General features: G+C 40.1%; 3 protein-coding genes across 3 annotated transcripts; all 3 read right to left on the reverse strand.

Moving 5' to 3' along the window:
• Positions 1-6,868: 6,868 nt before the first annotated feature.
• Positions 6,869-7,834, reverse strand: LOC142389023 (olfactory receptor 52E8-like). Its single transcript, XM_075474575.1, has one exon. It carries the CDS (start codon positions 7,832-7,834, stop codon positions 6,869-6,871), a length of 966 nt encoding a protein of 321 aa, XP_075330690.1.
• A 3,228-nt stretch (positions 7,835-11,062) lies between these two features.
• On the reverse strand, positions 11,063-12,031 carry LOC142388781 (olfactory receptor 52E8-like). Its single transcript, XM_075474336.1, has one exon. It carries the CDS (start codon positions 12,029-12,031, stop codon positions 11,063-11,065), a length of 969 nt encoding a protein of 322 aa, XP_075330451.1.
• Positions 12,032-17,892: 5,861 nt separating this feature from the next.
• Positions 17,893-18,861, reverse strand: LOC142388782 (olfactory receptor 52E8-like). Its single transcript, XM_075474337.1, has one exon. The coding sequence runs from the start codon at positions 18,859-18,861 to the stop codon at positions 17,893-17,895; it is 969 nt and encodes a 322-aa protein (XP_075330452.1).
• Positions 18,862-20,702: the final 1,841 nt, after the last annotated feature.

Below are 20,702 nucleotides of genomic sequence, written 5' to 3' on the forward strand. Positions count from 1 at the left end.
CAAACAAATGAGAAAAGACTCTGTCACCTAAATTAGTGCACCCAGAAAGGTAAAATAATTAATTTCTTAATGATACATAATATATGTCTAAATCTTTTTTTTCTCACACTCGGAACAGGGTGCAGGATGTGGTCTCGATGTGATTAAGAGACAAATAGTTAAAAACAATTATTGTGTCTGGGTGAGGCAAATGGTTAAAGGGATAGTTCACCTCTTTTGACATGAAGCTGTATGACATCCCATACTAGCAATATCATTTATGTAATTTGACTTACCCCCTGCTGCGCCCTGTGAGCCGAGTTCCGGCCTCGTTTTGTCGTTGACAAAGCTAGTCCGGCTAGTTGGCTATGGTTGCAAAAATAAAGCGTTTTGCTTCTCAAAACAATATGTGTTCAAAAGAGTAATACATTTGCATCACAAAATCGTTGTGCAGGAAAAAGTCAGACCTCACAATCACTTGGCGCTATTTCTCTCTCCCTTTGTATCACTACGGGCCGTGTAAACCGTGCAGACCGAAGTGCAGACCGAGCAGTCCCCTGCTTCCGAGCAGCAAACACCGTAACAGGTGCGGCTATCGGCAGCTGGCAGCACGCCGTGATGTCTACATTGTAAATGTTTTTCTTAAACTCTTTATTAAGCTGGAAAATTGGACAAATATGTTTTTGTTTAATGTTTTAACTGTTTTAAATGTTTTAAAAATAGTTTAATTTATATATATATATATATATATATATATATATATATATATATATATTTATATATATATTTTATTTTTTCCCTTGTCCTGTCCAGCATTATGGCAGCAGAATTGTAATCTGAATACCGTTTATGCTAAACACATTTGCTATGCCAAGGGAAGCTTTATGAATGTAAAGCTCCCCTTGACGCCCATCAACTCCTAATTTTTATTTATTTATTTTTGTTACAATATTTAACATGATATGATAATAGTGCTGAACCGGACCGGGGGACAGAGAGAGAAGGAAAGCGAAGAAGAGAAAAAAAGAACAGAAACATGAAGAGACAAACATAAAAAACAATGAAAAATCCGACAACCAGCTGCTACACCTGTAAAAACAAAACTGAAGACGATTCACGGCTTTTGTGGGGAATCCAACCTTAGAAGCACCAGGAGCACCTATAAGGAGACAAGCAAACAAACACACAAACAAAAAAACACAAGCAGCAGCAATCTCATATAATTACAAGTGACCTTAAACCACAGGACAGCACAACAACTGCTTAGTGAGCATAGTGAGCATGCTACTGGGCTAATGAGTGTGTGTGTGTGTGTGTGTGTGTGTGTGTGTGTGTGTGTGTGTGTGTGCGTGCGTGTGTGTGTGTGTGTGTGTGTGTGTGTGTGTGTGTGCATGAACATGCAATACACATAGATGGTCCCACATAATAACCATGCTTAAATATCAGTGTATAGTGTCACTGATACCACGAGCGCCACAAAAAGTGCCCCTGGGCAAGCGCCCCGGGAGTCAAGACGTGCCCACAGGTGGGTGAGGCCGCGAGCAGCGGGGAGAAGCAATGCCCCCCCCCCCCCCCATCAGGAACAGCACAAGCAGGCCAGAGGACAGCAGGACCCAGACCCAGACCCAGTCACTCCATAAATCATATAAGAGAAAAAAATAATGAAAAAAGAAAAAAAAAATACATAAAGAAAAAAGAAGAAGAAGAAAAAAAAACCCATCCACAAACACTCGCACAGCACATGCATCCATCCCCCACCTCCGGTGGAGTGTGGCGTAGCGGCACATCCGGGGGCCAGCATCCCCCCAGCCACCACGGACCCCGAACCAGCAGGACAACTCCTCCTCCTGGCCCCCCCGCCCCAGGCAGCAACCAGGCAACAGGGGTGTGGGAAGACCCCTCCCCTCTCCCCTCTGGCTCTTTGATATTTTCTAGTAGTGAGCATTTAAAATTGAGGGGCAAGCAACCTTGTGGAACTGGGAGCGTGGCCCTCCGGGCAGCCTACATACCCAAAGAGCCCCGCCCACCATATACCACTCAGTGCTATCGCCCCCCAAAACCTAGTGTGTGTGTGTGTGTCTCATGATTAGTAATGTCTGAGGTGTAATTAAAACAAGGGCGGGGGGCTGCAAAGTGCAGCAAAGGGGACCACCTACGTGGACCCACCCGCTGCCCCCCACAGAACACACCCGCCCTCAAACCCTACGTGTGTGAATGTGTGCTGTGTACAGGAGCCAGAAGGGGGAGGGGTATGGGGATCTAGAAGACCGGGGGAGCCTCTCTCCCCTGGAGAGGGCAGCCAAGGAATGGCTGCAACAGGCACCCCTGTGTCTTGGGATCCGCCACAGAGCAGGAGGGCTCGATGTTCACCAGGTCCGGGGCCCGCAGCGTATTCGGGGAGCCACTTGGCAACCCGAAGGCACCCACCCGCCCCACCCCAGACGGCCCCTACAAATAAAGAAAAGAACAAAACAAACAAAAAGGAACACAACAAACAAACCACACAATCACTCCAGTCATAACAGCCCGGACCTGAGACCCACCATCACCCAGGCCCACCCAAGCCGCCCCCAACAGGGGAGAAGCACCGCCACACCCCACCGCATGCCACCCCACCCTAACAAAGAACAGCCTGCAGGCACATCAGAGACCCCAGAGCAACCAGGCCGACACCAGGACCCGCACCGACCCACCGTCACGGCGGCGTGCCCAGGGCAACCAGACCCCCCTGGGCACAGGCAGGGCACCCCACGGGGCGCAAGGCAGCGCCCAGATACCAGGGCCCAGGCCCAGCACTACACCCCACGCCAGAGCGGCGTGGCCACCTGACCCAGAGCCAGCGACCACCCCCCCATGCTCCACCCACAAGTCCCCCAAACTGTCAACCAGGCCAGACAGTCGACAGTTTTCGTCGACTAAAACTGGACTAAAACTATCACATATAGAAGTGACTAAAATGTGACTAAAACTAATAAGCATTTTAGTCCAAAAGACTAAGACTAAGACTAAATCTAAGATGGTTGTCAAAAACAACACTGCTGTGAGGACCATGTGTGCGGAGTTAATTTCCATGTTGATGTTGTCCAAGTCACCCAGTATGCACAGTGTGGTGCATGCAGGAATACTACACTTTAGCCATGTTGATAGGTCCTCACAGACCTCAAGCCAAAACTTCTGGACAGGCGCACAAAATCATAAAGCGTGTGCATAATTATCAAGTGTGTTATCTGTGCAATGTGAGCAGATATTTGAGTGTGTTAGACCCATCCTGAACATCCTTTGTCCTGTATAATGTGTTCTGTGAAGGATTTTGTATTGTATGAGCTGCAAATTAGGATTTCGAGTCATTCTGAAGGTGTTCAAACATATTTGTGGCCAGAAGTTATGCTTAGAATTAGAACTGAGGGATAGATCTGCCTCCCATTTTGAGGATGGTAAAGAAATTGTATCATCAATTTATATATTTTTGACAGCAGTTTTGGCGTGCAGAAGCTGTTGTTGGAGGATATATTTCTTAGTTATTATAGATTTAAGTTGTTGGTATTCTAGAAATGTATTGCTTCCTAACCCATGTTGTGATATGAGCGCATCAAATGAAATAAAATTTCCATTTCGGACAACATGTTCCAGATGTTTTATTCCTTTGTTCATCCATAGAGTAAAGTTTAGCATTTTTTTGTTTTGCAGGATGTCAGGATTGTTCCAGATGGGTGTAAGTTTACACTGGAGAAGTGAGGACTTTGTAATTTTAAGAAATTCCCACCAGGCTGTCAGAGAGGTGCTGATGTTGATGCTTTTGAAGCATTTGTGATGTTTTACATTTGGACTAATAAGTGGCAGGTCCAAGATTTCCATATTATCACATAAAGCTTGTTCTGTATTTATCCATGGTTCATCTAGTGGGCTATATTTAAATCATTTTGATATATATTGTAACCTATTGGCAAAGAAATAGTGCTGAAAATTAGGTAAATCTAATCCACCACAGTCCTTGGTCTTCTGTAGAGTTTTTAAACTAATACGTGGTGGTTTGTTGTTCCACAAAAATTTGGAGATGCATGAATCTAGTGACTTAAACCAAGTAGCGGATGGTTTTATGGGGATCATTGAAAACAAATAGTTAACTTTTGGTAATACCATCATTTTAATGGTAGCGACTTTCCCCATAAGTGATATGGGTAATGCCTTCCAACGAGTGAGATCATCCTCTACTGTCTTTAAGAGTTGAACATAATTTAGCTTTGTTAGCTCTGACAGCCTGGAGGAAATGTTTATGCCTAAGTATCTAATATTTCCTGACTGTAAAGTGATAGCAGGTTTATTCTTGAAACTACAGTTGATGGGCAGAACGGTGGTCTTAGACCAGTTGATAGAGTAGTCAGAAAGTGCTGAGAATTTATTTATGAGTGTGATCGTGTGAGTGAGAGATGTCTCTGAGTTCTGAAGGAAAAGTAATACATCATCAGCAAAAAGACTTATTTTATGTTCAACATTTTTGGGATGGATGCCTTTAATATTTCCATCTTGTCTGATAGCAGCAGCTAAAGGTTCGATGAAGATTGCAAAAAGTGAGGGTGAAAGTGGGCAACCCTGTCTGGTACCTCTCTGCAGACTGAAGCTTGGAGAAATTTGATCATTTGTCCTGACACATGCATTTGGGGAGCTATATAGTATCCTTATCCAGTTAATGAAGTACGACCCAAACCCGAATTTGTTTAATGCCGCAAATAAAAATTTCCAGTTAACTTTATCAAATGCTTTTTCAGCATCTAGAGAGATAATTGTGGTTTCCAAGTTGTTGATGGTAGAATAATCTATGAGATTAATTAGTCTGTGTGTGTTATTGGATGAGTGTCTACCCTTTATAAAACCTGTCTGGTCAGGATGTATTATAAGGGGAGTTATTTTTTCTATTCTTTTGGCGAGAGCTTTGCAGATTATTTTGAGGTCTACATTTATTAGTGATATTGGGCGGTAGCTGGATGGAAGTACAGCGTCTTTTCCTGGTTTCTGTAGAAGGATAATGTTAGCAGAGTTCATGTTAGGGGATAATCTGCCATTCTCCTTGACTTGTAAAACCATTTTGTGAAATGTAGGTTCCAAAACAGTCCAAAATTCTTTGTAGAACTCAGCTGGAAAACCATCTGGTCCTGGGGCTTTGTTACTAGGCATATGTTGAAGGGCTTCATGGAGTTCTCCTGTTGAGAGGGGTGAATCCAGAGCCATGGCCTGTTCGAGTTGTAATTTTGGGAGGTTGATGTTACTAAGAAACTGATCTATGTTTCTGTCTGGTGGATCATTTTGTGATGAATATAAGGCTTTATAGAAGTCCCTAAAAGCATTGTTGATTACATCAGGGTCATGGGTAATATTTCCTTCCGAATCCCTAACCGAAGAGATTGTTGTTTTCTCTTTGTTAATCTTTAATTGATTTGCTAGGAACCTTCCAGATTTATTGCCATGCTCAAAATTCTCCAAGCGAAGTCTTTGTATCAGGAATTGTGTTTGTTTATCAATAATTTAATTTAGTTCAAGTTTAGCTTTCCTTAATTCATTCAGTATGTGTTCCTCTTTGGAGGCACTGTAGACAACTTCTAATGATTTAATCCTGAGTTCTAAATATGATATTCTTGAACTTTCCCTCTTTTTCTTATTTGATGAAAAAGAGATTATTTTGCCTCTCATAACTGCTTTTCCCGCTTCCCAGAGAACACAAGCTGACATTCCTGGCAGGTCATTATTTTCCAGATATATAGACCATTCCCTTTTGAAATAATCAATAAAATCAGGGTCTTTAAGTAATGATGTATTAAATCTCCAATTTCTAACTGGTGTTGTAACTCTGTTATTCTTCAGTGTGAAAGAAACTGGAGCGTGATCACTGATGGTGATGGGGTGGATTTTGGTGTCTGATTTTAATTTAATTTAATTTTAATTTATATTTAATGTCAGTGATATTTTTCACTTCTCTGTATTCAACCACACGTTTCTAAGTTTATTTTATTCGTGTGTGTGCACATGTCTGTCCACATGTCTATGTGTGTGTGGATGTGCTGGGTAGGGTGGGGAGGAGGGCTGCTTTCAAACATGTAAAGCACTTTGTGCTACGTTTTCAATGTATGAAAAGTGATTTATGAATATAGTTTGATTGATTGATTGAAAACGTTTAAACACAAAACAGTTTAATGAAAAATGTAATTATATGCAGTAAATAAAAAAGAGAATGAAGGTATCTTGATACTATCCATATCTAGGTATAACCATATTTTTTAATACTTTCAATTATTTAGGAGTGCAACATGTATGGGCCAACAAACACTGGACAATTCTGGACTTCTCTCCATATTGACCAGTAAAATATCTCCCATTTCTACTGACCATTCCTTCATTATATAACACTTACAGATATCTTTGAAGTGCCTTGAGATGCCATTTGTCATTATATGACGCTATATTAAAAAGCTTTTAGTGATATGCCACAAATGACAAACTATTGGTGAAATGAATGGAAATAGAATTTCCCTAAAAATGACATTTTAGCTTATGTGGTAGTTACCATTTTTCCAGTTAGGTAGTAATGAAAAAAAAAAGCAATTCAATCCACCAGTATTTAAGCCACATATTACTTTAAAAGTTTAAATGCAGTGTGTATTTTTGACATTAAATTGATTTAAGGTAGAAGTAAATTTAATTCATGAACAGAGATGCAAAGTGCTACCTTAATATAGAGATACACTGAGTATACATTTACATTAAAAAATTAAGAAAAAATAAAATAAAAGCACAGATTTTTGCTTTAATTTCAGTAAACCTTTAATATGTGAATAATATTCTAATAACCAAAGCTGAAAGACCCAAAAAGAAAGATGTTCATTAACTCTACTTTGATCTATTGACCAGTTTTTGTAGTGCTATTAACTTTGCGAGCAAAGAATTTCTTTTTCAAGTTTTCTTTGATATCCTTGGTTTTAAAACAGTATATTATTGGGTTGACAGCAGCAGGTAAAAGGCTGTACAGCATTATAACAACAATTCGAATGTGAGCACTGAAAACAAAGCCCACAAAATTTGACAGGTACACAAAGCATCTTGGCAAATAGTAAAGACATGTGATTATAAGTTGCGGTGTGCAGGTAGACAGAGTCCTCATGCGGCCCACAGAGGAGGACATTCTCAAAACAACAACAATAATGGCAAAATATGATAAGATGATAAAACCCAAAGGCACCAACAAACTAAACATGGCAAGACTTATCCCGAGAACGGTAGATCCTCTCACATTCTCACATGCAAGGTTTATTATTGACAAATGGTCACAGTAGCACTGTACAATTATATTTGAATTGCAAAAAGGTAGCCTAAGAGCATCTAAAACCACGCCAACCATCCATGATATTGGCATAAACCAGGATATTCCACAAAGCACAGAAACTGTAGTATTTGTGAAAAGCGATACGTACTGCAGCGGAGCAGTAATTGCAATAAAACGATCAAGGGCCATCACCATCAAAATGAAAGAATGAGTGGCTCCTAAAAAGTGAACAAAGTACATTTGTGCAAAACAACTGTAGAATGAAATAATGCTGTCATTAAACCAGTATTTTGATATAGCTTTTGGCAGAGTGACAGTCCCAAACATTAAGTCAGTTAATGCCAAGTGGCAAAAAATAAGGTATGAAGGTTTGTGAAGGGACCTTTCAGATTTAACAAACATTAAAATAAAGATATTTCCTACAGATATGACCAAAAAAACCACTAAGAGCAGGGCTGACACAGGTCCAAAATATTTTGGCAAAAGTCCAGGAAATCCAACAAAGAAAAAATCTTTTATCCTTGTTATATTAGTATACAGCATAGTCACAGATACAACAGAAATCAAAAGAAAGCAAAAGGTTTGCAGTAGTTATCAGATGTGACAACCTGAGAAAAGAATTACATGACAGGGAAATGTTCACAATTTACTTACTGCTTTGAATCCGACAAGTGTGAAACTAAGCATCAGCAACTAAAGAGTAAAATAGTGCTTTCAGTCATCATTAATTATGCACGAGCATAATGCAACACCTCACTGTGCTGTCAACTTATATGTTCTCAGCAGCTCGTGTGTTGCTATGTTTTTGGTAAAGAGATGAATCCCCAATGGGCCACTCTCCCAGAGGCGTTCAAGGATCAGTGTTCTCATTACACATGTCATGTTTAGTAAAACAGTATTTAACTAGTGGCTTACAAACATATACTTAATTAAAGGATAATGCTGCGCTGCATCGAGGTGTTTTTTTTCTGGAATGAATTAGATTTTTTTTAAATAGTTTGTAGCGACTGTTACAAACATCTGTTAAATCCTCCTTTAAAAACAACTTACATTTGTAATGTTTGTAAAATTTTTGATGTTCTTGATGTTTTAAGAAACTGTTGTCATACACGTATAACTAGCGGAGGCAGTTATCAGATAAAACTTGATGACTTGCATGTCGAATGGTTTACGATAGTAATATTTGCTTGTCTACCTTTGCCTGTATCGCATATTCAGTCACAGACTTAATTGGGACATTAAGTTGGAACAATTTCTAGTGGTATCAACGAAACATCTGTAGCATGCTTTAATCAAAACACCAGTGGATTACAAAACGATAAAAATTACACTCAGTAACCCATGAAGCACATTTTTATGGTATGAGAAAGCATGCAATACCTAGAAAGCTCACACCACCACACACAACAGATCAGGCTGATACCACCACAAACAAAATACTCGTGTATTTCTCGTGTTTGACCGCAGACGGTTGATAATGATCCCTTTTAGGCACAGTCTTATCAAGAGTCCTGGGTTGACCTGCCCAGGCTGATATAACATTGCACCTAAGAAAGCTGTGGCAGCCAGTGGGTGGTGGACTTGTCAAACTTACTTTGAAGATTTTTCTTTAAGTGTTCTCTGTTGGTTTGTTCTTCTGTGCAAATTTTACACTTTAGAGGCAAATCTCAAGAAAAGTCTTATTTGTGGGCAATATTTCAACAATGTCTAAAATTTCTTTTTGTTGTTGGGTTCCAGTGTTGCGCTTGTATTTGTATATTGATGCTGCATTCGATTAAAAAAGGAATCAGGAATTTCCCTTTCCTGTAAGTCAGCAGTTTTAATGCTATTTCATATGGACTGAAATGTTTCTCGTTATTAAATTTGTCCACACTTAGCTAAGTTCTCTTTCCTCGGTTTACAAAGAGGTGACACAGACATCTTTCATCGCAAGCCTCATTGGTGAAGCAGAGTCGCTTGAGTAATTAAATACATGTGAACGAAACTCAGCCGCACTTTTTGTTACATCTCTGTGGAAGAAATTCAGTTTATATTTAAATCTTTGCATTCAGGTCCTCCTTTACCACCACGCCACACACAAACGTGAAAAATACATTCAATGTTGAATTCACTTAACATTTAATGAAGATAACCACATTTAGCAGTTTATTTTTGTTATTCTCCTTTTAAATGTGTCATCATGTTATCAAATTCATGTCATGTTGGCCTTTAATTTTAAGATAGAAGCTTTAATGTTTTTATGAATTGAACATTGTATGAAAGAACTTCATATGAACCATGCACTTAATTCCCTGGCGGAAAAAAACACACGGACACACACGTCACACATTTTATTCTTGTTGCAAAGATGGAAAACTTGATATGCTGACCGATATGACATGAAATCAGATTCTGTAGGATTTCATTTGTTACCAGATAGTGTCAAGCTACAACACAAATGGATCATTTCATTTTATTTGCAGTCACTGCTTTAAAGACATGAGCTGAGCAAATTCAGCCAAAACATAGCATAGTTTTGCCACTAACCTAATTATAAAAACTGATGCTGATCCAAACATTTTATTCAGAAGACAGAGCATGAGTATAAGTAGGCATATCAGAAATAAATTTCAAATATATCCTTGTCCCGCTTCTATCAGCATTTCAAGCTCTCGTAGAGTAGGGGCTTTTCCCTCTGCCAGCTGGGGTTTTTTGCTCAAGATACTTGTCAACTTCCCGGTCAGTAGCTGAAGTTAGCAGGTTCTGTGGTGAAAAGCCCACGAGTAGTGTCTTTACGATATAAGCATTGGAGAGCTGTTTTTGCATAGTTGAAAGAGACGTCGTGCGTGAGGTTAGACCGGCATATCCATAGAGCCTCAAGAAGTTGCTAAATTAAAGCCTATACAATATTAAGGCCTTGTTGATGTATAAATGCTAATACCACGGATTTAAGTGAATAAATTGAACGTTTTAAAAGCTTTTAGGACGTTTGAGGGCTGTTGCCACCAAATCTACTAAGATGAGTGGCTCTTTGTCGACATCATATAAAAAGAAAAGTGGATAGTTCATTGTTCACTGGACACAGCAGATGAGCAAACCATATTGCATGAAATCTGCGTGGTATCTTTTAACTTATCTAGACTGTTGCTTGTTTTTAAATTCATTTAATTTTTTTTGTTTCTATTCTTTTATGTATTTTTAATGCTTCTTCCACTCCCTGCTGCAATGCTTTTATTTTATGTAAAGCACTTTGAATTATTTGTACATGAAACATGCTATACAAATAAATTTGATTTGATTTGGTTTGATTTGATTTGATTTGATTTGATTTGATTTGATTTGATATTAGCCGGATCACCTCTACACTTGTTCATCATTTCATATTAGATAAGTACTGACATCGTCACTCTCCTGTTAAATGTAAACTCAGTCCATGTTTATTTTAGGTTATAATTTACTGTGAAATGTAAGGTACCTAAAATAATATAAACAACAAGATAAAGAATATGGTATCTGGAATCATAAATTTGCAAATGTTCAGTTCAGTATTATTTGTTTTATTGGCTCATTTTTTCCACTGTAAAGAAAAGTGAGTACCATTTAACATCTGAGGTAAAAATAAGCAGTACAGGAATGAAACACAAAACATACAAAATGTAAAAGACTAAGGAATTAACATAACATTCTACCTCATTTATTTGATTATACATTTATATATATATATATATATATGTAAATATATTAATATAATTTCGCACCATCAAGCTTCCTACAAACTGATCTGATTAGTTATTAGGTAAATATTTTTACCACTATTCCAATCCTAGTTGCTCTCAGTTTCCTAATCAGAGCCTGCTTAATGTCCTGAGTCTTAAAACAGTATATGATTGGATTAACTGCAGCAGGAAGAAGGCTGTACAATAATATTAATAAAATACGAATATCTAAACTGAAAGAAAATCCAACAGTATTGGCCACATAAACAAAACATCTGGGTAGGTAGAAAAGACAAGTAATGAATATTTGCGGAGTGCAAGTTGACAGCATTCGTTTACGTCCTGCAGTATTGGATATTTTCATTATAACAACGATAATAGAAATGTAGGAAAACAAGATAAATGCAAGGGGTAGCAAAAGACAGATCATGGCTACACAGAGACTCGTGACTTTTACAATTTTGACATAATCTCCGCATGCTTGACTTGTAATAGAAATGTGGTCACAGTAGCACTGAGCAATAACGTTTGATTTACAGTAAGGTAAAGTGAAAACATGGAAAACTATGGTCACCATCAAAGACACAGGTATAAACCAAGCTAATCCACAGAGTACAGATATGATGTTGTTTGTGATCAGGGCAGGATAACGCAATGGAATACATATTGCAACAAATCTATCAAGAGCCATTACCGATAAGATAAAAGACATCGCTGATCCTAAATAATGAACAAAGAACATCTGTGTAAAACAGCCATAAAATGATATAGTGCTGTCACCGAACCAATATTTTGCAATGATCTTTGGAAGGGTAACAGTACCAAATGTTAAGTCATTCAGTGCCAGGTGACAAAAGACCAGATATGTTGGTTTTTGAAGTGACTTCTCACAGATGACAAATGTAAAAATGAAAATATTTCCTACTGCAATAGTTAGATAGATGAAAAGAAGTACAGCTGACACAAGGCCATAGTACTGTGGTGAAAGGCCAGGGAATCCAAGGATGAAGAAGCTTCTCATCCTTGTAATGTTAGAATTGATCATGAGAGCAATTTCAACACCCAAATCCCTGCAACATATCGTCAAATATAAGAATCACGTACTGACAATATCAATAACAAGATGCATAATGTAAGCAAGATGCATAAAAAGTTTTTTGGTTGAAAATAATAATCAAATTCTTTAAACGATGTTTTTTTCATGTTATCGCTAAGTGTTTTGTTTGGACTAAATGACATATTGATAATGAAAAAAAATGGCAAACTGATTAAAAACTTTTTAAAGTAACAATATAAAGTTAATTCTCTCATTCCTTTCTGTACATGGCTAAAACTTTGAGAACCACAACTGCCCAGAGGTAATGGCAACTCCACTTTTTTCACAAGCTTTGACAATATCACGGACATTTTATGTTTTAGAATTTAAAGCTAACTGACTATACTTCATAAAAACATTTACAAAAAATAACAGTACTGTATTTAAGTGTTTCGAAGCCAGAGTCTTACCTCTCTGATGCAGTTCAGCAGCTAAAAGCTGAGTGCAGTTGCTAAATGACAACTAATATCTGCTCCTTATGTCCAACCAGGCATATCCTCCAAGGTCAGAGTCTCAAATGACTCAAAAATTGCTCATGTGCTTTAGTTGCTGTAACTGTTGAAGAATATGATGTCATTCATGGTTACAACTTCTATTAAATTGCAGATCAAACTTTTATTCAACCTCAGTGGCGGCTCCTGACATTTTTTTTAGGTAGTGCAATTTCCAGTCTGTGAAAGCTGCATCAGAGTGTGCTGTGCGAAGCTGAACCGATTACACTGATGCAAACCTGTTATGCTCCCACACAGGAAATAAAATGTCCAATCGTCCAGAAACTCCTTGTCTTCCTTAAATAAACACAACGCAGAGTCGAGGGGTTATTTGGTCTTCCAAATAACCAAAGTGACTGCAATTTCCCCCGTTATGTCCATAAGTACCATAAAAGTCCATAGGACTGAGGTATATTTGTCTAGGTAGCATAATTTATTGTAATAATTTTAAATAATTTTTTGTTATTTTTTGCACAATTTGCCAATCAGTTAATATTACACCTTAACCATTATTTATTTATTTTCCTCATATTGTTCCAGGATTCTATGAAATAAGTAAACACATAAGCTCTTAATGATAAGATTCATTCAATTTTCATTCTAAAGAATGTTATTAAAATGACAACATATAAATCCAAGTTATGTGTTTATTGAAGTTTTGGAAAATATGACTTAGAAAAGTATAACCAGTTGTCAAACATGGTTAAGTGCAGCTTACTTATGTGAGATTTCTCTCTTTTTTTAAATATAATACTGCACCATTAACAATGAATGTGTCATTATACATTCTGCTATCATTGTCAACATTATATAAAAGATTTAAATCATTACAAGTCAATGATTGAGCACAAAAGGGTAAGTTATTTAGCTACATCTAAAACTACCTGGAAAAATAGCAGGGTTGGTGGAGCCCTGGGTTTCATCTTTGCCTCGCAAGGCGAGCTCGAAAATCCTGCAAAATTCTTCCAAACTTCCTTCTCCACATTAGTAGGACGACTAAAGGGTACTTCTGTCAGAAACACTACCGTATTGTTGCACTCGACACTCGCCATCTTCTTCATAGAATGTTTTTTTTTTTTTTTCTTTATTGAAAACCACAATGTTACAACAACAAGTAGAATGTTCATGGTCCCGCGCAACAGACATATGACGAAAGCACGTTGTGCGTCGTTTGTGCGAGCACATAAACCCTCATAGAAAATGCATTGGGAGCAGGATTTTTGAAAAAAACCGAGGTCCCATTCATGTCTATGGGAGCTTCCTGGTGCAAATTCGACCCTGACAGAAATCGCACAAAATGGGCGTAGCAACACCAGGCGCGACCTTAATCTGATTGGACAATGACATATACAACCAGTTTGCCTACAGCAGATTAGTCCCACTTTAGCAACTAGATTAAAAAAAACAAAAAAAACTCCGTGTTTGGTAGTGCGTCGCACAAATCGCCCCTATGGAGGAGCCGCCACTGTTCAACCTGCTAAAACTAAGAATGAAACAGTTTATAATCTCTGTTGATTTACAACCCAGTTTCCGTTAAAACTGGAGTCTAAAAAGTACATTCAAACAAATTGTAATGATGTGCACATTTTTTAAAGACTGAATGTCAAATGTTGAATAAAAGAATACGTCTGGGCATGTTTACCTCTATGTTACATGTGTTGAATCACAGCATTTGAAAGTGCAGAGACCAATTGCTGTAGTTTTGAAACTGACTCCTTGTCCAATTCTTACTTAATGTAGAATTTCAGCAGCACACCAGTTTTCTATTTATTTCTTTGTTTCTTTATTTTATTCTCAACACTGTAGACTTGCCTTCAACAAGTAGAATTTTGCCAGAAATTAAATAGAAGAGGAAGAACAGTTTAAAAGTAATTCCTTCCTTTCATTTCCAACAGGGTGTGAAAGAAGGTTACATGTCACTCCCTGCTGCAATGCTTTTATTTTATGTAAAGCACCATCCATCCATCCATTATCTTCCGCTGGTCCGGGGATCGGGTCGCGGGGGCAGCAGCTTGAGCAAAGAGACCCAGACGTCCCTGTCCCCGGCCACTTCCTCCAGCTCTTCTGGGGGGACCCCGAGGCGTTCCCAGGCCAGCCGAGAAACATAAGCCCCTTTCACACTGCGACCCGCTACCTTAGCGGGTCCAAATTGCACCTTCGACCCGCGTCGAGCAATGTGAACGCTTGGCGTGTTAGGTGACCCGTGTCGCCTGAAGCCGAGTTCAGGGGGCGTTGCCTAGTGGCAGAGCGTCACACAAAACACATAAAATGCTGGGCGTGTACAATGACGTAGGCACAAGCCATGCGTCGGAAGTAGGGTTAAATACACCTTGAGGACTCGTTTTTGCAATTGTATATGCAGTTCATGGAGATGTTATTTTACGGGGTGTGGATGGTTACAACGGGAGATGCCGCCGAAGAACATATGCGGAAAATACAAGAGCATTATAGTCCCCGAAATGTGGCGGTAAATAATGTCTTCTGCTCGGAGGCTGAGGAGCTCGCGGACCTCCTTGTCTCCCCAGTTGGCCATATTAAACAATGTCTCGAACTTGATGTAGGCTAAAACAGAGTAAAACTTGTCCTCACCTGTCGCTGTTGTTCTGAATCAGCTGTCCATTCTGTCTTTTAAACTCCTCACGTCACGCCACGCCCACGTCCGACCCGCGTCGATTGCGTTCACACATAACTCGGCTCGGCAAAAAGACTAGGGTCCGACGCGGGTCGAAAGGCGAGTCGAGTTGACGCGGCAGCCCGGGTCGGCAGTGTGAACGCAACAGCGGACACACTAAATTCGCGGATTAAACGCGGGTTATTCGTCAGTGTGAAAGGGGCTATAGTCTCTCCAACGTGTCCTGGGTCTTCCCCGGGGCCTCTTCCCAGTGGGACTGGCCCGGAACACCTCACCGAGGAGGCGTCCAGGAGGCATCCTAACCAGATGCCCGAGCCACCTCATCTGACTCCTCTCGATGCGGAGGAGCAGCGGTTCTACTCCGAGCCCCTCCCGGATGACCGAGCTTCTCACCCTATCTCTAAGGGAGAGCCCAGACACCCTGCGGAGGAAACTCATTTCTGCCGCTTGTATTCGCGATCTCGTTCTTTCGGTCACTACCCACAGCTCGTGACCATAGGTGAGGGTAGGAACATAGATTGACCGGTAAATCAAGAGCTTCGCCTTCTGGCTCAGCTCCTTCTTCACCACGACAGGCCGGTGCAGAGCCCGCATCACTGCAGACGCCGCACCGATCCGTCTGTCAATCTCCTGCTCCATTCGTCCCTCACTCATGAACAAGACCCCGAGATACTTGAACTCCTCCACTTGGGGAAGGATCTCATTCCCGACCCGGAAAGAGCATTCCACCCTTTTCCGGCCGAAGACCATGGTCTCGGATTTGGAGGCGCTGATTCTCATCCCAGCCGCTTCACACTCGGCTGCGAACCGCTCCAGTGAGAGCTGAAGGTCACGGCCCGACGACGCCAACAGAACCACATCGTCTGCAAAAAGCAGAGACCCGATTCTGAGGTCGCCAAACCGGACCCCCCCAACGCCCTGGCTGCGCCTAGAAATTCTGTCCATAAAAATTATGAACAGAATCGGTGACAAAGGGCAGCCCTGACGGAGTCCAACTCTCACAGGAAACATTTCCGACTTACTGCCGGCAATGCGGACCAAACTCTGACACCGGTCATACAGAGACCGAACAGCCCATATCAAGGAGTCCGGCACTCCATACTCCCGGAGCACCCCCCACAAGATTCCCCGAGGGACACGATCGAACGCCTTCTCCAAGTCCACAAAACACATGTAGACCGGTTGGGCGAACTCCCATGCTCCCTCCAGGATCCTGCGGAGGGTATAGAGCTGGTCCACTGTTCCACTGTTCCAGGACGAAAACCACACTGCACCTCCTGAATCCGAGATTCGACTGAATCCGAGATTCGACTATCCGGCGGATCCTCCTCTCCAGTACCCCCGAAAAGAACTTACCAGGGAGGATGAGGAGTGTGATCCCCCTATAGTTGGAACACACCCTCCGGTCCCCCTTTTTAAAGAGGGGGACCACCACCCCGATCTGCCAGTCCAGAGGCACTGCCCCCGATGTCCACGCGATGCTGCAGAGGCGTGTCAACCAAGAAAGCCCCACAACATCCAGAGCCTTGAGGAACTCAGGACGGACCTCATCCACCCCCGGGGCCTTGCCACCAAGGAGTTTTTTGACCACCTCGGCAACCTCAGCCCCAGAAATGGGAGGCCCCACGTCCGAGCTCCCCAACTCTGCTTCCTCATCGGAAGGCGTGTCGGTAGGATTGAGGAGGCCCTCGAAGTATTCCCCCCACCGACTCACAACGTCCCTAGTTGAGGTCAGCAAAGCCCCGCCCTCACCATACACGGTGTTGACGGTGCACCGCTTTCCCCCCCTGAGCCGCCGGATGGTGGACCAGAAACTCCTCGAGGCCGTCCGGAAATCATTCTCCATGGCCTCCCCGAACTCCTTCCAAGCCCGAGTTTTTGCCTCAGCAACCGCCGAGGCTACGTTCCGCTTGGCCCGTCGGTACCCATCAGCTGCTTCCAGAGTCCCACTGGGCAAAAAGGCCCGATAGGACTCCTTCTTCAGCTTGACGGCCTCCCTCACCACTGGGGTCCACCAGCGGGTTCGGGGATTGCCGCCACGACAGGCACCGACCACCTTACGGCCACAGCTCTGGTCGGCCGCCTCAACAATGGAGGCACGGAACATGGCCCATTCGGACTCAATGTCCCCCACCTCCCCCGGGACATGGTTGAAGCTCTGCCGGAGGTGTGAGTTGCTTTGAATTGTTTGTACATGAAATGAGCTAAACAAATAAATTTGATTTGATTTGATTTGATATTAGCCGGATCACCTCTACACTTGTTCATCATTTCATATTAGATAAGTACTGACTTCGTTACTCTCCTGTTAAATGAAAACTCAGTACATGTTTATTTTAGGTTATAATTTACTGTGAAATGTAAGGTACCTAAAATAATATAAACAACAAGATAAAAAAATATGGTATCCGGAATCATAAATTTGCAAATGTTCAGTTCAGTATTATTTGTTTTATTGGCTCATTTTTTCCACTGTAAAGAAAAGTGAGTACCATTTAACATCTGAGGTAAATATAAGCAGTACAGGAATGAAACACAAAACATACAAAATGTAAAAGACTAAGGAATTAACATAACATTCTACCTCATTTATTTGATTATACATTTATATATATTTTTATATATATATAAATATATTAATATATTTTTGCACCATCAACCTTCCTACAAACTGATCTGATTAGTTATTAGGTAAATATTTTTACCACTATTCCAATCCTAGTTGCTCTCAGTTTCCTAATCAGAGCCTGCTTAATGTCCTGAGTCTTAAAACAGTATATGATTGGATTAACTGCAGCAGGAAGAAGACTGTACAACAATATTAATAAAATATGAATATCTAAACTGAAAGAAAATCCAACAGTATTGGCCACATAAACAAAACATCTGGGTAGGTAGAAAAGACAAGTAATGAATATTTGCGGAGTGCAAGTTGACAGCATTCGTTTACGTCCTGCAGTATTGGATATTTTCATTATAACAACGATAATAGAAATGTAGGAAAACAAGATAAATGCAAGGGGTAGCAAAAGACAGATCATGGCAAAACAGAGAGTCGTGACTTTTACAATTTTGACATAATCTCCGCATGCTTGATTTGTAATAGAAATGTGGTCACAGTAGCACTGAACAATGATGTTTGATTTACAGTAAGGTAAAGTGAGAGCCTGGAAAACTATGGTCACCATAAAAGACACAGGTATGAACCAAGCTAATCCACAGAGTACAGATATGATGTTGTTTGTGATCAGGGCAGGATAACGCAATGGAATACATATTGCAACAAATCTATCAAGAGCCATTACCGATAAGATAAAAGACATCGCTGATCCTAAATAATGAACAAAGAACATCTGTGTAAAACAGCCATAAAATGATATAGTGCTGTCACCGAACCAATATTTTGCAATGATCTTTGGAAGGGTAACAGTACCAAATGTTAAGTCATTCAGTGCCAGGTGACAAAAGACCAGATATGTTGGTTTTTGAAGTGACTTCTCACAGATGACAAATGTAAAAATGAAAATATTTCCTACTGCAATACTTAGATAGATGAAAAGAAGTACAGCTGACACAAGGCCATAGTACTGTGGTGAAAGGCCAGGGAATCCAAGGATGAAGAAGCTTCTCATCCTTGTAATGTTAGAATTGATCATGAGAGCAATTTTAACACACAAATCCCTGCAACATATCGTCAAATATAAGAATCATGTACTGACAATATCAATAACAAGATGCATAATGTAAGCAAGATGCATAAAAAGTTTTTTGGTTGAAAATAATAATCAAATTCTTTAAACAGGATGTTTTTTTCATGTTATCGCTAAGTGTTTTGTTTGGACTAAATGACATGTTGATAATGAAAAAAAATGGCAAACTGATTAAAAACTTTTTAAAGTAACAATATAAAGTTAATTCTCTCATTCCTGTCTGTACATGGCTAAAACTTTGAGAACCACAACTGCCCAGAGGTAATGGCAACTTTTACAATATCACGGACATTTTATGTTTTAGAATTTAAAGCTAACTGACTATACTTCATAAAAACATTTACAAAAAATAACAGTACTGTATTTAAGCGTTTCAAAGCCAGAGTCTTACCTCTCTGATGCAGTTCAGTAGCTAAAAGCTGAGTGCAGTTGCTAAATGACAACTAATATCTGCTCCTTATGTCCAACCAGGCATATCCTCCAAGGTCAGAGTCTCAAATGACTCAAAAATTGCTCATGTGCTTTAGTTGCTGTAACTGTTGAAGAATATGATGTCATTCATGGTTACAACTTCTATTAAATTGCAGATCAAACTTTTATTCAACCTGCTAAAACTAAGAATGAAACAGTTTATAATCTCTGTTGATTTACAACCCAGTTTCCGTCAAAACTGGAGTCTAAAAAGTACATTCAAACAAATTGTAATGATTTGCACATTTTTTAAAGACTGAATGTCAAATGTTGAATAAAAGAATACGTCTGGGCATGTTTACCTCTATGTTACCTCTCATTTTTGCATTTGCTGAATCACAGCATTTGAAAGTGCGGAGACCAATTGCTGTAGTTTTGAAACTGACTTCTTGTCCAATTCTTACTTAATGTAGAATTTCAGCAGCACACCAGTTTTCTATTTATTTCTTTGTTTCTTTATTTTATTCTCAACACTTTTTGCCTTCAACAAGTAGAATTTTGCCAGAAGTTAAGTAGAAGAGGAAGAACAGTTTAAAAGTAATTCCTTCCTTTCATTTCCAACAGAGTGTGAAAGAAGGTTACATGTCGCCATTCCGACATGGGCCTCCAATTGTCGGAATAGCGACACTTAATTTTCTATCAAACGTCCCGCCATTCTGACACTTCCTTTAATAGCCTATTAAAGACTTTTTTTTTTTAGTGTAACTCTACAACCTCGCAAACAAAATATAATAAATTATTATCAAAATCCCCTGAAATTTCAAATATCAAAATACAGGTATTAATGTAAATCGGGCGAGTCTGAAACATACAGTGTCAGTGACCTGTCACAGCAGCCAGCTGGAGCGGAGCTCTCCACAGAGCCCATGCATCTTTTGCACGCTGGCATCATATGCAACATTAATAATTGCAATTACAAACATCAATGACAGCTCACCTGTGTCGGACGTCCTGTGCTGCAAATATAACCAATTTCATATATTAGGCTACCCAAAAGGTATTATTATTATTATTTTTATTAGTTTATTCATTTTAAATCAATAAGTGAACAGTGTATGTCTATGTTTGTCGCTCCTTTTTGTGTAATAAACTTTTTGAATATCATTAATTTGCTTTTGCTAGTGCGTTTTGAAAATTACCACCGACTCATGACATGGATCTGACGGTATCTGACACATCTACATGACAGCTGTTACATGCACACACCAGAATTGAATTGGGGCTGCACAGTGGTGTGGTGGATAGCACCGTCACCTCACAGCAAGAAGGTTCCAGGTTCAACTCCCTTTCTGTGAGGAGTTTGCATGTTCTCCCCG

This window comes from Odontesthes bonariensis, chromosome 9 (assembly GCF_027942865.1).
Source record: "Odontesthes bonariensis isolate fOdoBon6 chromosome 9, fOdoBon6.hap1, whole genome shotgun sequence".
NCBI lineage: Eukaryota > Metazoa > Chordata > Actinopteri > Atheriniformes > Atherinopsidae > Odontesthes > Odontesthes bonariensis.

Excerpts from the sequence above, each read along its gene's own strand:
- LOC142388781 (XM_075474336.1), bottom strand. The coding sequence starts at position 12,031 with ATGATCAATTCTAACATTACAAGGATGAGAAGCTTCTTCATCCTTGGA.
- LOC142389023 (XM_075474575.1), bottom strand. The coding sequence starts at position 7,834 with ATGCTGTATACTAATATAACAAGGATAAAAGATTTTTTCTTTGTTGGA.
- LOC142388782 (XM_075474337.1), bottom strand. The coding sequence starts at position 18,861 with ATGATCAATTCTAACATTACAAGGATGAGAAGCTTCTTCATCCTTGGA.